Raw genomic sequence first — 19,615 nt, 5'->3', positions numbered from 1 at the left:
ATTTTGGATGTACCTTTCCAAATTGCAGTTAGCCAGTGAGTGGTGAATGAGCCCCAGAAAGAGTGGATGCCCATGAGGGAAAGAACATTTTGCTAATTTCTCTAATGCACATGCTATGGCTGTAGTGTACCTCTGGTCATCACAAACATTGGGGTAAAAAGTGCATGAGCAATCTCCACTAATACCAGCCTGCTGCAGCAGCAGTTGTAATTTTCTTTGCCCTATTAGAGCCATTGATGAAAAATCCACTTTAGAGAGGACCACTCTTTTTAGGCTTTCCACCAAGATGAGCAAATGGGTTCTCTTTCGATGAATAAAGCATACCTGTGTGTTTGGGTGTGCGTGACACAGTATAGTCACTACAAGTGGGTGTGTGTGTGTGTGTGTGTGTGTGTGTTAGATATTAAGACTCATATATTGACAAAGCTACAGTCAATGCATGTAAAATATGTTCATATTTGTTCCCATACTGTAGATGGTGGAAAGTTGTACTGAGAGAATTTGCTTTATTGATGCGCTCAATGGGGAGGCTGATAAGCAGACTAAAAATGGAGGGGGGGGGGGGGCACACTGCCAGACCCTGCATGGATGATTTCTGTGTCCTTTTTTACTGTGTTTATACATCTATATTTTCTTCACATCAAACACATTTTAGTATTATCGTATATTGCACTTCAGCGTATTGTCTGTGTGCATGTGCCTGTATTCTAAAGCTAATGCCCTAGAATGTTTTACAATATTAGGCCTGAGATATTTGCAGTTGTTATATCCGAAAAGGCCTCGTCTTGAAGCTATACCTTACAGTTGACGATTAAGATTCTCGGTTGGATATTTCAGATAATTTTTAAGGACATATAAGCACAGATATAATATATATATATATATATATATATATATTTATATATAATTCCCTATGATCATTTGATCATTTTTTTATAACCTTTACATCTTATATAAGTCCAGCTGTTATTAAATATATCGTGTTCCAAGACAATCGACTATACCCCCTCTATTAAAAACAGAAGTAATAATATTAATTAAATTGATATTTAGTACATTAGAGAAAGAACGTGAGCAAAGCCTCAAGGAACACGAGATACAGTACGAGCGCCGAGTGATAATTAATGCTATCTCTTGCCCTTTATTGACAACTGAATAGTTAACCAGACGAAATGGAAAGCCCATTACGGCTCCGCAAGCCTCTGGCAGACTGACAGCCCCAACAATGTGGACGGAATTAGAACAACACAATGTGCTTTTCTCTTCAAGTCCTTACTCTTGTTCTATGCATCTCACCCTTTCCCCGTTCTCATACCCCACTCTCTCTGTCCGTGGTCTTCTCTCTATGTAAGTCAATCTCTCCATCCAACGCACTCCCCAGAAAAGTCATTACCACCTTTTGAATATGGCCTGTTGGAAACGAGGGTTAAAAAAAGAAATGGAAAGAAAGGAATGGTTCAAAGAGCAGTGTGCAAGTGATTTGGCTATGACAAGGAATAGAACACTTATTATTATTTTTTTCTTCCTACAATGAGAGGAGGCAGGCTGACAAGCTGGCCATTAGAAAGGTAATTTGACAAGCTGTGCAGAGGGTTTTCTCGGTGCCCTTACACCTCTTGAACATATTGAAACCGTGTTCCGTACTTCTGGTTAATGATGAAAGAGTAAGATGGCTGCAAAAGACCCCAAGCTACGGAAATGACAGCTTTGCTATCTGGCGTGAAGGTTCATCGTGGCTCGCGGAGGTCATTGGCAATCACAGCGCTGACACGGCTGTTGGCTCCTCCACAGCATATGCACAAAGTGTGTGTGGTTTATTATTCTTTTTCTGCTGATGTTTTGGTATTCTGCCAACATCTGCGTTGAAGGTGCATCCTCCTCATCTTCCTTCATCGTCATCATCATCATCACATATGCCATTTGGGTGTCAGGATACGAGTCGAGGAATGCACGTGTGTTGTTGTTTATTCATGAGACGGGATGTAAAATGAAAGGTCACCCTCAGGAAACTATTAGAACACGAATCGCTGAAAGGAAATTAGAAAAAATATGTGCAGAGGTGATTGTGTTCACAAATACATAGAATTTTTTTTCACAAACACTAACTCATACAAACTCACACACACATACACACCACATATATAGGGAGAAACAAATGCTAATATGAAAAATGCTCTCGTCAACCCTGATACAATCCTAGCTCACAGAGCAAGACACATCACAGCCAACATAACAATATGTAATATACTCAGGAATTGGGCTCACTACTACTACCCAAAAACATAACATTTTGGGGCAAAGGATGTTGCTAACAAAGATTGTGCATTTATTTTTTTATGCTTCATTGAGTGCGTGCTCTGGGGGAGACTAACTATACTATAGTCGGTATAACGAATAGGCTATTTTTTTACGCAAAATCAATCCATTCACCAGATCAGTTGACACATTATAGATACCATGTAAATTATTCATTAACTGTGGTGAGCTGTCTTTTAAAATAATTACAAGACACCTCATAACATCACAAATCACAAACAAGACAATTACTGACACTGGCAGGCACACGGATTTGTTCAGAAAACAAAAAACAAACAATTATATATATTATATATATGATGAAGGCTCCTGGCATCCAAATACTGTATTTCTTTGTTTGTTTTTATTTAGAAAAGCCAGATAGAACATCATGCTGCTAAAACTAATATGTGAATTGACCAGAGTGCGACCCAAAGCAAAATAAGGGTTAGTGATTGGGCAGTGTTCAAGCACTTTGTGCTTGGACTGTTTACTAAGTGAATGCAGGCAAACATTTTCTTTCTATTTTTATGTATTGTCCTTGGCTCTAACAAGGTATTTCCGTGAGTCTGTAGTACCAGCAATTTCTTATTTCTCACAAAGTTATAATCATTTAGAAACCCAATGGAGTTGACCAAATAAATAATAACACTTTTATCCGCGCGCGCGCTTACACACACACACACACACACACACACACACACACACACACACACACACACACACACACACACACACACACACACACAGCGATTATAACTCTTGCAAATTTCTCCGGCCATCGTGTTTGCCTAATTGTGCAGTATTTTATTAGAGTAGCAATGCAAGAAAGGCATGTTTCCGGAAAATGGAGTCTCAATATAGTGTTAAGTGGATAAAGACGTCTTTTACTCCGATGTGCCATGGCTCATTATGTTGGCCTGGGTAAAATCACGATGCCTTGCATAATGACCCTAGGACTCGCTGTTATCACGGTAATTATGTGCTAAACTGCTCACAAGAGATGGTCAACTCTGTAGTCTCAACCGCGTTGTCAATTGAAATTACCAAGCTGCCGTATATGTTAAGTCGCTGTGGACGTTTGTTTGCAGCTGTCGGACATATTGAACAGAGCTCAAACATCAAGGCAATCTTCCCAAAGTTGCAGACCCTCATTGTAGAAATATTTAGTTATCTTGCAAATAAACACAACCATCTCAAATCAGAGATCAAATCTCCAGCTTGTAATAATAGAAGTCCAGCCAAGTTAAACAGCTGAATTAGTTTATGAGCATATTCCAAAAATAAAAAGCCTACAACTAATGAGTAGAAAAACCTGGATCCATGAGGGCCAGTTGGAGAAAATCCTTGTCTGGACTTTTACTTCCTAAACCTGGAATTCCCCCCCAAAATCGTAACTGGCTCTCCTCATAACTCCATGGGTTATGAGCGAGGACAGGGCAAGGACGATAATGAAGGAGGGAAAGTAGGGAAAGGACAGATCTGCAGGAAACAAAGAGGGAGGTTGGAGATGGAGAAATGATCCATGAACATTCTGGTAGAGAACGGAGAACGAGTTTATGTAATTGTACATAAATGACACATTTGCAAAATGCTAATATATTTACAGTGTTTAAAATCAAGTAGACATAAAAAGTACAACTTGGTTGTCCTAGTTGGGATGAATATCTTCTTGTTTTGCATGCATTGGCAAAAACTGTTAAATATATAATAAACTCTAATAATATGGGAACAGGTATGTAAGAAAGAAAAGTGTTAATAATAAGTGTTGATAGAAGAGACTGCCTGGAGTCTCTGCTATATAATGACAATAACCCTCAAGTGTTCTTCAATTTAACATTTACATTATGTAACCCAGTTCTACCTACACAAAAAAGAAAACCATTCTATAGAAAATTCAAATTCTACAATTTTCCATGTACATTTCTTCTTCTTTCTTTTATCCCAGTTTGCTTTAAAGGTTGTCATTTAAATCTGAGTGCGCCTGTTCTCAGGATGCACAGCCCTCGCATGCTGAGCCGAGCAAACAGTGTGCAGGCCCTCCACGCAGGCCTGACTGACAGGCAGGCAGGCAGGCAGGGCTTTAGCTCTCAGCTGAGATGGGAGCCGGCCCTTTGTGGCGGAAAGGTCCTAATGCACCCTCAAGAGCCCTCCACCTGCTCGACTACCTCTAGTAACCATGGAGATCCGAGGAGCTCGGTGAGCGATAGGGTTAAGTGAGTATGCATTCAGCCGGGCATGAAGTGCAGCCAAAACACGTAAACACTTGTTGGATGCCTAGAACAACAGTGCGGGAGAGTACCGGGGCGGGCTGCGCGTGTTTCTGCGCTTTTGATATGCTTTTAAAAAACGCGGTCCTTCTGCTTAGCCTCTCCTTCTCTCTTTCTTCCTATTTGTAAAAGGGGGGGGGGGGGGTAACATTGTGTTGACTGTCTAAGTGATGAGTCTGATGTAAAAGCGGACAAGGGGTTGGCATAAATGTAAAGACTGCATAAAGATTGTAAATTAAACAGCACTTAATATTCATTAGGGCAGTGAGACAATTAGGGCTGAGCCACGGCTCTCTAAATGGGCTTAATGAAGAGTTTGGAAATCTCTCTGATCTAATGGAAGAACAATACAGAGCCAGAGAGACCTAGGAGCAGAGAAGAGGGGGAAATTTGAGAGGAAAGATAAGATGCAGAAACGGAGCAAATGTTTAAGGAGTGAAAGAGGGAAAGAGCAAGTAACTATTATTCTTAACCCATGCATTACGTGATTTGCTGTTCAAAGATCAGGAGAAAGAAAGGAGAAGAAAAGGACAATGAGGGACAGAACACAGGAAACAGAAAAATAACAGCAGAAAGTAAGAATGTTGAGTGGGAGGAAAGAAGAAAGAGAGAAATGAGAGAAAGGAAGTAAGGTTGAAAGATTGAAAGAAAGAAGAGAGAAAGGGGAATTAAGAATGGAAGAAAAGGGAAAGGGAGGAAGAAGGATGAGAGGTGTTCTGATCCCAGCGTGTGTTCATCGCTGCACCAGATTTACCCCCTGCCTGGCATCCAAGGAACTGAAATGAGTGTGCTTGTGTGTGTGTGTGTGTGTGTGTGTGTGTGTGTGTGTGTGTGTGTGTGTGTGTGTGTGTGTGTGTGTGTGTGTCTGTATGTCCATGGGTCGGTGTGTGCACGATTGCATGCATATGTGTGAGTCCATAATTGGGCAGCACGTGCAGTATGTAATTTTGTTCCATACGTGTGCGGGTGTGTTTGTGTGCTAAATGTATTCAATGAGCCACTAACAAAAAAAAACACGGCAAACCACACCTTCTGAGGACTAATCAAGATGGCAAGGTTGTTTTTCTCTGAACTTTCCGAGAACATGCGTTGTTGAGAGACACGGAAACGACCTCATGTTAACAATCAGCTGTGAGCCCAGCTCTTACCCAGCCGACTTCGTTCCAAGAAGAATTCAGACATTTTTTTGGTTTTAATTTGCTCACAATTCAGTTGAGTAGCAACATGACTACAAAGAAAATGGCGGCCAAAACCCTGATTTCTATGAAATGACAGCCCCCCCATTAATCAGCTGGATTAGAGTGCGCCACATAAATGTGTTGGTGTTTCTAGACTGAAGGCAAATACAATTTGAAGGAGATGAAAAAGGGGACATTTAAAAAAATAGGGACATAATTACAAATTAAACATATTCATTTGAAAATGAATCATCAATTCAGCAGTAAATGATTATGATTTGATCAAAACATGATGGATAGATCGATAATCTGGATAAAACACGGGGAGAGGGCCTGTTACGATGAGAGATGTGTCATGTTGTTAATATAAAATAGAAGGAATGTGAATTGATTCGAAGAAAAAAAGCACAAAGCCAGACCATGGATATTGGAGATACTACTCGGCTACAAGAATCTGGTAGAAATAAGAGGCATCTGGACTACTGCAGATCAGTACCACCATATGTGGCGCTGGGGGCCCTGTTACATGGAGATGAACGTACAATGAAAGATTTATAAAATAAAAATATAACTGTAATTTGTAACACCTTCATGCCTTCAGAGAAAGCAGTCAGCATCAAGATATTGACATTAATATATGGTCAATGCTTTATATTTCATATTGAATCCCCGTCCTTGTGACTCCTATAGCACAGCTCAATATGTGACGAGCACAGTTCAACAGGCACCCATTCATCAGGGATTGTCCTGTTTAATTCCTTGCCATGCACCGACACACGTCCGTGCAATTATGTGTCAATGGCCAATTAGAGCATTAATTATGGTTTGTTAGGCCCAGAGCATAGCCTGAAGAACACATGAAGAGATGCAGGCAGAGGCCTCTGCGTGTTTGTGTTACTTGATTTGATAGTCAACACCCTGATTGTTTTATACAAAGAGAAGACCATCTGTTATAATGTGTACATTGAAGAGGATCAACTTAAGAATAAATATGGGAAATGTTCAGACTTATTTTATCAATCAATGAATGTATTGATCCATCCATCTCTCATTGATTTGAATGATACCATGAAACTACTATTTCAAAGGCTTGGTATTGAAGGGTTTAGGCATTCCTTACCCAGCCTGTAAATTTAACATTTGCATTTGGTTAAATTATTCTTAAATCAAATATTGACCTTTGTGTGTATGTGTGTGTGAGTGTGTGTATGTGTGTGTGTGTGTGTGTGTGTGTGTGTGTGTGTGTGTGTCAAACAAGTGCGGATGTATGGCTGTCTCTCTCAACAGTTGTCCTAATCTCATACTTATTCTCCACATTCTCTTTCCAGTTGTTTACCTAACCTTCCATCCTCTGTTCCCCATTCCCCTGCCTTAGTTCGGGTCCTCCCTTCCTTCGTTACACTCTTTCTGCCCTTTATCATAGAGAGCGAGCATGTTGGTGTGTTTCGATGCATGCAAATGTATGTGCACTAATGTGTGTGTGTGTGTGTGTGTGTGTGTGTGCATGTGCGTGTGTGCGTGCGTGCGTGCGTGTAGTCTCTATCTTCCTACGATTGTCTGTGCTTCCACTGGGGGTAGTAGTATTTCAGCTGGGGCCTCATGGGAATTGCAGTGTTATAGTATTATATTAGTATTGATAATCTAAAAAGGACAGATCAGTCACAAACCATTTATCAGAGGTAAATTCACATGTCTGTATTTTAATATATCTACAAAATGAATGGCTTGGTATACTGTAAATATGGTGTTGATTGATATGGTGCTAATTATTCCAGGATAGAAGTCTTTGCAGCAGCATTCTCTAAGCAATAATTAGCTCACATTGACAAAAACAATAATAACAGTAGGTCTATTCGGCAACCACATTGAAGGACCACATCAAGTCATATATTTTTTATATAGTTATAGTATTATTTTGTATCAAATGCATAAGCAAATCGGGACCAATATCTTGCAGCACTGAAAACGTTACCCGGTTGCACATGTGGTGCAACCTATTTTGGAATCACCTTGCAGACCGGACTTTCTGGTCCCCTATTGAAGCGATAATGAGGAAAATCCTCAAACCAACCAATTCAAACAAATAGGGTTTCAATCTCCATGTGACACCGAACTTAAAAAGGCCCTTCGTGTCAGACTCTGACGGCGGACAATAATGTCCTCCTCACTGTGGGTGGGTGAAAGTCGCACATGGAACACTACCTCCTGCCCGCAGATAGGCCGTCTGACCTTTTCCCGGTCCCTGACTTAATGAAGTGACTGTTGTGCTGTGTATCCCCCCACCAGGTCTCCCATATTTGCAGATGCCAGAACTCACCCCTATGCGGCCCTTCCACGGTTCCGCTGTGTTGATTTCCACGGCTGTCGATATTAATTTAGTAGTAACTCATAGCCAATCAAGGCGATTTGAAGAACGGCTTTTTTATGACCTTTCGAATTCAACTTAGGCCCGAGGGGTGGGGACTGGAAAATGCAATACAAAAGTGCCATCTAGTGGCTTGCATGTGAACTTAATGGCTTAACTCACCATTAAAGGTCCCATGGCATGCTGCTTTATGGATGCTTTAATATAGATATTAGTGGGCCCCAAACACAGTATTTGAAGACATTCCTGAAATTCAGCCGTGGTGCAAAATTACAGCCACTACGAGCCAGTCGCACAATGAGCTTTCCCCAAACAAGCCGTTTTGGTGTCTGTAGCTTTAATGCAAATGGAGAGAGGCGGGTCAAGGAGGAGGGTGGGGGTGTGGCCCTAAGCAGCTTGCGGCCACGATGCGCTCTGTTTACAGTGGATGTATCGCAATGGCCTTTGGCCTTATTCTGTAAATATTCTAGAACAAACAAGAGTCCTGGAGCTCTATATCTAAATAATATCATCCATAGATATCGATATCATATAATATATATTATCACGGCCAAAAGCTGTGTGAGCCTCCAGACGATATTATGAATCTCAAACGATTGTGTCGTTCTTGCACGTCCACATCAATCTGAAGTAGACTGAACCACGACATGGAGGAGAAAGGGATTGTTGACCGCGGTTGTCTCCCGCCGGAGCCTTGCTGCCGAGGGTCCACCGCCTCGGCAGCGGTCAGCGCTTGGGCACCACCGCCTCCTGCAGTGGGCAGCGCTGAGGCGGTGGTCCCTTGGCAGCGGGAAGCGGGGCTCAAGCAGGAGACATTCGCGGGCAACAATCCCTTTCTCCTCCATGTCGTGGTTCATGTACTTCAGGGAGTCAAAGACAAAGTTCCTTTCCCCCAATTCCTTCTCAACCATGGCTGAGATAACCCCCACTACAAGTCTCATTGTGGAAATACCAGAGACGAGAGTCCGAGGTGTTATGCGCCATAACACCAACAGCAGAACAGTAATCCAAGTAACAAATAAGTGTACAACACTTGTGTTACAGTGTGTGTAATCACACAGACACACACACACCAGGGATGGAAATTAACACCCGCCACAGGCCATTTGCGGGTGGATTTGTATGGTGGCGGGTGAATTGTGTCACTTCACCCGCCACTGTGTCGGGTAATACTTTCCAGTCAGGTCTGTTCAAATTTGCATAATTAATACATTCGTCATACGGTGCTGCACAGTTCCACAACCATTACTGTCAACATCCGGCCCCCATCTTCTTCTACGCCTCTTGCGTTTTCTATTTTGGACTTTTAAGGCTTATGGATTAATATACATATGGATTCATACAGTGTGCTCTATGTCCTAGAAATGCTAGTGGGCATGTCACATCTCAATGACTTCCTCCACTTTGAAGCTGTATAATCATAACGATGTTAGTTAGGTTATTATATTGGTATTTATGTTTTTTTGGCAATTGTTTAGTATTTCATCGAAAATAATTGTCATAATGGGTAGACAACCTGCCACAGCGTTTCTCACATGAGATGAGGCAGAACAAAGATTTCTTCAGCCTTGGTTCATTGATTTAGGATTTAACAGGACTCTCAGGGCTCTCTTGAGTCTTCTCAATGCGGTGTGTATCATAACATAATTATGATACATTCTGATGTGCAGGCCTATAAACCTCATCATATGCAAATAGTAAAAATAGATAGATACACATGCAGTGGCTGAGTAGAGTGCCAGCGCCCCCTTTCTACACAATTATTACTGCAAGGTCTTAGTCAGCGGGAAACAGTGGAAAGAAGAAGTCAGCAATGCTGCTAGGAAAAAATATGATGAAATACACAAAGCAACACTATTAATAATTTAAGGACAGAAGTACAGAAATTTAAATTTAATTAGGCTAGAAAAATAGCCTAGGTTGTACAGCAATAAAAAAATAGAAACTATTAAATGTTGAGTGGGATAAATTTAGTGGCATCTAGTGGTATAAATGCATATTGCAGCCAATTAAATACCCCCTCAGCCCTCCCTTTTCAATGACTACCGTGTCATTGGAAAGGGCTAGGCTACTTCTACAAATACATCAAAATTACAATTATGGATCAGAATGGGACTGCACACAAATGCCGCGATTTCCGACACAATAATTATATCCGCACCAAGATCGATTTTGGAAAGCTGTAGCCGGCAAATAAAACATTTGAACGCATAACGATCAGTTATCTTTTTTATTGTCACAATAGCAATGTACAAACTGCACTTTTAACACAATTTCTCTAAGCAATCACATAGTGTTAAAATGTAAGCCTATTTTTTATGTTCTCAGGTTACATGACTGTAAATATTTTTTACTCTTAGCGACACAAGAGGACGCAAGAGCACCCACAATAATTAATGTAATGAATGTTCATGTATTGTATTGTGACCTAATGGACTTCCCGTACATGGACATTTTTATGCGTGACGTTTTTTTTTAAGTCCGCGCTCAACCCAACTGGCAGATGGCCACATTTCATTGTTCTAAAATAAATGTCCTATAATGAGAGAAGTCGTCAGCCTCCTCCCTACGCATCGTCAGCACAACACTCTGCTGATAAAACTCAACACATAGGCTACATCTTGTTTTTGGTTATCCTCTTAAAACTGATTCCTTCTCATTTAATCCTTTTTTCATGCTTATGCTAATGATATTTTACACCATGGGGGATGATCGCTTCAAGCCCAATGGTACAGTTAAAGGAAGCAGAGGGAGCAAACGCACAGCAACGTTGTAAAATGGAAGTTCCATTGGCCATGTTCAATGGAGTGAACGCCTTTACACTGCAATGAAAGACCACACAGTTATTTTTCTGACTTTCACTCTGTATGACCTTATGTTAATCAAGATGACACTTTATCAAGGGTTCAGGTTGAAAACTGGAAAAGTTTTATGCACTTTAGAATTATGAATAAGATGCAAAAAAGACCTTTGGAACACACACACCACAACCAGGCAAATGGTCCTTAACCTTGTGTGTGTGTGTGTGTGTGTGTGTGTGTGTGTGTGTGTGTGTGTGTGTGTGTGTGTATGTGTGTGCGTGCGTGTGTGTGTGTGTGTGTGCGTGTGTGTGTGTGTGTGTGTGTGTGTGAGAGAAAGAGCTTTTACAGTTTCTACACCAAGTACATTGATAGTTTAAGTGATGTTGATAGTGTAATGGCTAAGTAGTTTGACTTAGATTCTGAAGATACTGTGTTCGATTCACAGTCTACCTGTCAGTCTCCTAGAGCAAAGAGGCCTATCCCCTGCCTCATGACTAACCTGTACCTTAATCCACTTAAATCCTGTGAGCTGACGGTAAATGACCCACAAACACCTGTTGTATAGCTGGCTGCAGCATTCAGATATCTCAGTGCTGGTATTCCATACAGAGATGTTGGCGAGCGCTCCAAACATAGAATCACACTGGAATTCCGGAACGTATAGAATACCTGGGAGGAGTAAAAAGAAGAAACAAAGGCCGTGGCCATCATTCTTTTGAGCCAAATACCACTGTGGGTGCAACACCAGGGTCTCTACGTCCCTGGTGAGACTCCCACAGTGGCCTTCACTGTAGGGTAGGCACTCCTCTGCTACAATATGTACATCAGGAGGGTGATGGTGGCGACCAACGGTGGCTATTTGCCGCAGAAGTCGGCCTATCATTTGGCCTTAGTTCAGAGAACGAGGAGACGGCTTTACCTGCGATGCATGCAGTCATGAAACAGGCCACGCTTCCTGCCATCAACGCTCTGAGGCCACAGTTGGTGAAGTCTGACATTCTCTTTGGAGCCAGGGTATCTGGAGGCGCGGGGAGATTGGATAGTCCACATGCGATGCTACAATGTCACCACTTTTTTATTTATCTATCTGCCTAATTAACCAGTAAATATGTTCATGAACTGGGTTATTCTGTTCCAAACTCTAGTGGATAGAGGGATGATTTGACAGGATCTTACTCATTACTCCAATGATCATCCCCAGGGAGCCAAAGTTAGAGAAGCCACACAGAGCATAGGTGGCTATGGTTTGGGAGTGAATCTGAGGAGAGAGAGGTTGCCTCAGTCCAATTGTTGACTGGACCAATATATTTATGTATGCGCAGGTTTTTTAAGAGATAGCAACAAAGGGATTTCCCTTCACATCGTGAACATATATTTCCACATATGCTGACAAAACTGCTCTATAATAAAATATTGATATAATTTAATAGGTTTTCATTCAACAACTGTCCAGTTGTTAGAGGGTTTCCTAAATATACTGCTAAAATTGTTCAATTGTTAGGAGACTTACTGATAAATACTGTTAAACAATTTCCAAGTTGTTAGAGACTTACCTAAATATACTGCTGAACGTTTTCCGAGTTGTTAAACGACTTACCGATATACACTGCTTAACGTTGTCCACATACTCAGGCTTCCCTTTCTCCCTATTCTTGATGAGCACAGACAGCCTCTCATAGCTCACAAACTCATTCAAGAACGTCTTGATGCCAATCAGCTCGCCTACAATGAAGCTGTCCTCCCACGATACGCCCATAACGAAGGCCAGCGGCGCAAACACATAGGAACAGATGAACTGAGGAATGGGAGAGAAATTAAAAGCCTTAGAAACAGCTAAAGTGCTGACCCAGAGTTGTGGGCCAAAATGTAATCTCGCAACCAAGGGCGAAAAATGTGTGTGTTACATTTACATTTACAAATGTTGCACAACATTTTATCAAGGGGTTACTGTTCTTAGTGGTATGCTGTTTGCCCATTTGCTAAGATTCAAACAAAAATTCTAAACCCATTACAGCAACTTTATAAAAGCTACATAAATAGAAAGAATATACTGCCGAAATCAACTGCGGGTCATGATTTGTGGGCCACAACTGTGCGACTGCATGTGTGTGCGTGTGTGTGTGTGTGCGTGTGTGCCTGTGTTGTACTTACCGAAAAGCTGAACTGTGGATAATAAAACAAGGCTCCCAGCCAGGACAGAGTCTCGTCCATGAAGGCCAGTATGGAAATGAAAGCGATGAGGTTGGCGACTATATTAGCCACCAATGGTGCAGAGGAACACGCCCCTTGAGCTACGGCTTCCAGCAAGTTGTTTGTCTCCCTGAAAAAAAGAAATGGCAATACCAACATACAATGGAGAATGACCTTTGTCCCCATCAAGGTCACTGAAGATCGCCTATGTGTTAACTTCCTGTTCATGGCTTTGCCTCGTTTCGTCTGTCTCACCTTTTGGGCATCTTTATCTCCCTGCTGACCTTGGCAGGATCCGTCTCCGGCCAGAACACCTTGGCGATGGCCAGGGAGGCAGGTGCTGACATTATGGACGCCGTCAGGAGGTGAGAGGCCTCCACCTATCAGAGCAAAGGTCAGAGATCGGGTCGATGGATATAGCAGGGGAGCTATTGAGGTGGATCTGATTAAGCAACGCACAAGCGTGCGTGTGTGAGTACCAGTGAAAGAGAGCGAGAGAGAGAGCGAGAGAGAGAGAGAGAGAGAGAGAGAGAGAGAGAGAGAGAGAGAGAGAGAGAAAGAGAGAAGATGGCTCATATTACTTATTATCATATTATATTGTTGTGTAATCATTCTTCAACATTGTCAACAAGCTATTAACTGCTATTGACCGGGGATAATAGCAATATAATGAGGATGCATGGCTTCCTTTACCCCCAGGGAGATGTAGGCCGCCAGGATGCTCCCAGAGACGCTAGCGAACCCACCCGCCGTAACGGCGTGGATCTCAGAGCGGGTCATCTGGTGGATGTACGGACGAATCAGGAGCAGGGACTCGGTCTGAGACAGAGTGGGCGAGAAAAACAGAGAACTTTGATTTGAATCGAACAATTGAAAATTACCACTGTGGTTAATTAGATATGCATACACATATAGCAGAATTAGTGAGGTGGTTAAAGTTAGGACCAGAAAGCCCACACCTGTCCCAGGAACATGTTTCCTGCTGCAGCTGTGGATTCCGTTAGAGAGGTTCCCATGGATACATGCATTACCAAACCAATCTGCACAAAGAAGAAAATCCTATGTTAACAATCAAAAATAACAAAAACATATAGTTGTATATGATATCATACATACAATTATATTTATGTTCGTAAAACCCCACACTAATAGATAACATTCTGAAATTATAAGTAATAACACCCTCTTTGGAGTACATTCACTTTTCAGTGCTGTCTTAGTGAATCCCTAAGTAATGGCTGGTTGCTCAAAGCAGCCATGCATACATGGCTCACCTTCAGAATGAGCCACTGCATGAAACCCACGTGATAGAGAACCGAAATGATGGTGCTTACAAAGACAATAGAAGGCATCACCTGTAGAGAGAGAAACCATCATCATGATTTTAATCAATTTTATCCTCTGCATTAGCCTACCATTATTATAGCCATCACCAATCATTATGATCTTCATCTTCACCATTACTATCCCCATCTTCATACTTGTGGTTATCACAGCATTACCAGATCATCACATTTATTACCATTATTATCACCTTCATCATTTTCTCCACCATCATCATCATGGTCATCACAGCCATCATCTTCATCATTCTAGTGTGTGCGTGTGTATGTGTGTATGTGTGCGTGTGTGTGTGTGTGTGTGCGTGTGTGTGTGTGTGTGTGTGTGTGTGTGTGTGTGTGTGTGTGTGTGTGTGTGTGTGTGTGGATTGCATCGTACCTTGAATGCAAAGAAGTGATCCTCATAACTCTCACCAAAAACCATTTTGGCCCCAGAATTTGAGTAGGACAGGAAGGTCTGTGTGAAAAGAGAAGATGTAATTATGATAATAATCTCATCATACTTACTACTACATACTGAGAAAATCAACCTCATCTGCAACTTATATGATATGTTTACAACACTATGTGACACATTACTTTATACTACATACACTAGATTACATCAGACAAGACCAGACACATTCTTAGAGTTAAAAGATGTCAGATCAGCATATTCTATCAAAACGAGAAAGTAATCACGATCCGGCATTTAGTTGGTGTACATTTGTATAGGTGTGTTTTTGTGATTGTGAGAGCAGGTGTGTACCTCTACTTTGTTTCCCACCCACTGTAGCGCTTTCAGGCCAACATCCGTCCGGAGCATGAGCAGCCCAAAGACGAACTGTAGCCCAACGCCCCAAACCAAAGTTCTCCAATAGATCTACCAAAATTAACAAATGTCTCTTGGTAACATATTACAACATTTTACTACATGTTTAGGAAGTTCATATATAGGTTCATTAGTACGACGAACATCATCTGATGTCACTGAATTTATTACTTTTGGTAGACTATGCCCAGAATCACTGATGCATAACAGTAAATACAAGCAACGGAATAGAAACCCACAACATACCTTCTATTCTTTACCCAAATATTGATGGTGTGTGTGTGGCAAGTGTATGTGTCTGTGCGTGTGTGTGCACGTGTCTGTGTGCAAATGAGTGTGTGTGTTTGCGTGCTTGTGTTTGTGTTTGTGTGTGTGTGTGTGTGTGTGTGTGTGTGTGTGTGTGTTACCCTGGTGGGGCTTTTGGAGAAGAGTGCCATGAGCAGGATAAGAAGCACCAGTCCAGCAAAGGACACCAGTTGCCTGGTTCCGCTCTTGGCCGTGTCAAACACAAGCCAACACACCAGCATCACCAGTAACACAGCATACACCACCCTGGCAATTGGGAACACCATGAGCCATACCCTTTGTTCCATCAGAGGCTACGAGTGGGTTGTGGGTCAGACAAATTGCCTCATCGCAAAACAATATAAGCTCAGTTGTAAAAAACAGCACATGGGGGTAATGAAGCACATAAAGTAGGTCTTATTTCTCACCATTTGATCCAAAACCAGTTGCCATCCCACAGCTCACAGATGGGAGAGAACTTCTGGCATAGAAGATCACCGTAGCGTTGCATTAACCAATCCCAGGCCAGAAAGAAAATGACTACAATTGTGACTGCCAGCAGCTCAACAGCTTGTTTGTAATTCAGAATGCAGGCCGCTATCAACATGGCAGCATAACCTGGAAGAATTGGAGGAAGATGTGCGTTAATACAGGAAACCCCAAGCCGGAAATTCAGGATATGCATAAAAACGTACATTTCTGTGGGCATGGTGGGCACTCAAAAAGCAGGCAGCAGCCCAAGATAATGTGTAAAGAAGTGTGTGTGTTTGTGTGGGGGGAGTGGATGTCTGTGTGTATATGTGTTTTTTATGTGGTAAAAACAAACAGTGCAGCAAGAGCGGTCTAGCTACCTGCGAGTAGGGCCAATATAATCCGGTCCTTGTTCTTCATCAAGCATGCCTCTGCCCACTCCACATTCTTCTGTAGGAAACTGAGCACACAGGGGACGAGAGTGAGAGAGAGAGAGAGAGAGAGAGAGAGAGAGAGAGAGAGAGAGAGAGAGAGAGAGAGAGAGAGAGAGAGAGAAAGAGACAAGAGAGAAAGAGACGAGAGAAAGAGAGAGAGAGAGAGAGAGATAGAGAGAGAGAGAGAGAGAGACAATAGCAATGGCATTGTTTCTAAACCAAAACCCAAACAATGCTTGTGAAATAGTCTATCATGCAAAACCTTTTTTGTTGGTCGTCATGAGCATCTTCTCCATCTTCAGAAGTCAGGTTCATATCGATGCGGGTCAGATCTTTCTCCTTCCATACAAATGTACACGTCAACGTGCAAGCATGTACACACACACACACACACACACACACACACACACACACACACACACACACACACTTGAGGCTCTTTAGGTCAGATTATGTACACCTCAACCTTGGCCAATTTGTTACGCGAATAGACAGACTCTTTGTCAACAGAAAAGAACACTTGTTTAGTGAAACCATGGCAGCGATGAGTTTCAGGGTCGCTAGTTAATTAGCCCTGACCTGACAGTATATGTTTGGTTTTGCATACTGTCAGTAAGCTTATTAAAAACGAATTAAATACTGCCTGTTCTGCAAAGAGTTGCTAGTAAATATGACGACCACTGCACTGGAGTTCTCCAAGTATTTTGTCCCTTGATGGGTTCTACCCCCACTGTGTACGTCAATGCTGCCTTTGAAGTTGTAAGAAATATCGGACATTGATATATTCAAACCTACCTCTGCCAAAAAAGCATGGTTGTCCTTCCCTTTGTCAGGGTGGCTCTTAGGCACTGTGTTCATCTCCATGCTGAAGCCTCAGAGGTATACAGAAAGCTCTGCTACACACTGAAGGCTACACCTGTCTGGGCCCTCCACACCCTCTCAGAAACACACAGCTCACTCTCCTCTCCCCTGTTTCCTCTGTTCCCTCCAAGCACATAGGTAATACATTGAATGACCTAGAGGAGGAGTTCTTCAGTGAAGGACCTATTTGCTTGAGATAAACAGAATAGCAGTTTGCTGTAAACCTTTACACCGTCTCTCTTTGTCTCGTTCTTAGTGTTTCCTTTCTTCCTTTCTCTCTTTCTTTCATTCTCTATTTATTTCTATTTGTTTATTATCCAGCCAGCTTGAATTGGTTTAACAAGCTAAAGTCAACATTTGAACGTCTTCCATTAGTTCCCTACACACGGCAGATGCTCCCACGGCGAGTGGTTCAACCAATAACCAGATGAAGGTCTTACTCATCCTGAAGTTAGTGAATACCTGGAAGTAAATAGAACTAAATGAGTGACAAATTATTAAATATGCTGACCTGTGGGTAAATAAAATTAGTAGTCAACACCAGTAACCACCAAGCTTACTAGAAGGCCAATCCAAGAGGTAAGGGTCCTTGACAATCACAGCCAAGTTTGGGTCTGCTCAAGACAAGCAATTAAACATTGCGGATTCACAGTTCTGTTATGAGAATAAAATCATTCATTTATTTGCAGTGAGAAAGCTTTTACACTCATTTTACATTGATAGTCTTCTCAAGCTTAATCCATTCCAAAATGTTGCTGTCATTTTGCATCCATCAGAAGACATGCCAGTGTTTCCTCAGAATTGATGGCCAGACGGTGTTATCCGGAGAATTGTAAATGTTTGCCTTGTTTTGGTAAGGGTGGAAGATTGTCTAGTGTCTCATGGCTTCAGTGGTTTTTAATCAATTGTGATAAACCAGTTGGATAACAAGATCAGCGATTAAATTCCTCCAAAAACATTTGGCAAAAAAGCAAAGATTCTACACTAACTATTACCTATTGATCCGTAGGTGCTCGGTCGTTAGAGGTTGTGGACTGAGGCCAGTTTGTATAAAGAGAATGGTGATGGAATTAATCCAGTTATTTTATGTTTGTCAATCATTAAGTATGTTCTTCATGAACAGGGTCAACTTCCCCTCAGCACTTGCCTTCAGCCTTAAGTGGGTCCTTTGAAAACATGCTGTTTAAAAGACTACTCTGGTATCACAAAGTTTTGTATTTGGATATTGCCCCTTTGTCAAAGTTGATATGCTGTATGTTTAGCTGTATCAAGTCCTATATTAGAACAGTATATGACATTGTGTAATAGCTTGAATATTGTAGTTGCAAACTACCATTTAAATATCTCTCACTGATCATTTAAAAAAACTAAATCTAACATGAATTGCAGTGAACTGACCGCATTGACTTCATTAAACATTTCATTTTCAAATATATATTGCTGCTTGGATAAAAATAAATGATGTCCGGAAAAAAAAGGCTAACCCTAACCTTAATCCTAACACTAACCCTAACCCTGACCATATTTTATAATTCGTTCTTATTTGTTTGGCAGAGGATTGACAGTTTTAAATTATTCGTTTAAGTTTTTAACATTTCAAAATCCAAAAGAGGGCGCTGTGGGATAAATCTCAGCGCGAGGAGTGAGCCGACATGCAGTGGATGATGGAGCTGGGATCATTTCGCAAAATAATCGTTCACCACAAAATGATTATCCTACCTTTATCATTAGGGATGACCAGGGGCGATCCTAGGTGCTGACTTTTGGGGGGGGCTTAACCCCAAGAAGCCACACGGGTATATGAAGTATATAAAAAATTCCTGTCCAATATTTTTTTTTCCCCCGACCTTCATTTTCTTAGTTACTATGCTGTTGTATGTCTAAGCCAACAGCTGGCAGTGTCAGCTAAATAATGCAGTTCTGAACCACTAAAGTGATGAAAGGAAAAAAGACTGTTTGGATGAAGGAATAATCAATGGATGTGAACTGTAATAACAAATTTGAGGTATATTAAATTTCCTTTGTGTAAGTTTCACTCAAAAATGACCATATTTTCCTGAATATGTTACTGAAAAACATTGGTACAACATGTACTAGCCAAATACTATGAGAAACAGACCACTATTTCGGGAGCACTAAACTATGTTACCTGTCTTTCAGGGACCCATACATTTTTATAAAACTTCTGATGCCAAAAAATCTTGTTGTTCTGATGCAAAAAAAGGATGCTAATTTTCTGTTTAAAAAAAAACGCTGGCATTATTTTCTCAGCTGAGGGCGTTTTCATTGCCATAACAATGTGAGCTAATCAATA

General features: G+C 41.5%; 1 protein-coding gene across 1 annotated transcript; it reads right to left on the bottom strand.

Annotated features, from left to right (window-relative positions):
• Positions 1-10,791: 10,791 nt before the first annotated feature.
• LOC307089192 (solute carrier family 28 member 3-like) lies at positions 10,792-17,304 on the bottom strand (the record flags this gene model as incomplete). The annotated part of the gene is made up of 17 exons (XM_079755351.1): positions 10,792-10,930; positions 11,464-11,578; positions 11,829-11,927; positions 12,086-12,167; positions 12,507-12,704; positions 13,061-13,229; positions 13,355-13,479; positions 13,793-13,918; positions 14,059-14,139; positions 14,374-14,454; positions 14,819-14,896; positions 15,188-15,301; positions 15,658-15,802; positions 15,964-16,153; positions 16,387-16,466; positions 16,703-16,779; positions 17,236-17,304. The coding sequence occupies 17 exons, from the start codon at positions 17,302-17,304 to the stop codon at positions 10,792-10,794; spliced, it is 1,968 nt and encodes a 655-aa protein (XP_079611477.1).
• Positions 17,305-19,615: the final 2,311 nt, after the last annotated feature.

Source organism: Pollachius pollachius, assembly GCF_949987615.1.
Source record: "Pollachius pollachius genome assembly, chromosome: 1".
In the NCBI taxonomy this organism is placed as follows: Eukaryota; Metazoa; Chordata; class Actinopteri; order Gadiformes; family Gadidae; genus Pollachius; species Pollachius pollachius.
Note: the sequence above shows the minus strand (reverse complement) of the source record. Positions and strands in the feature narration are given on the sequence as shown.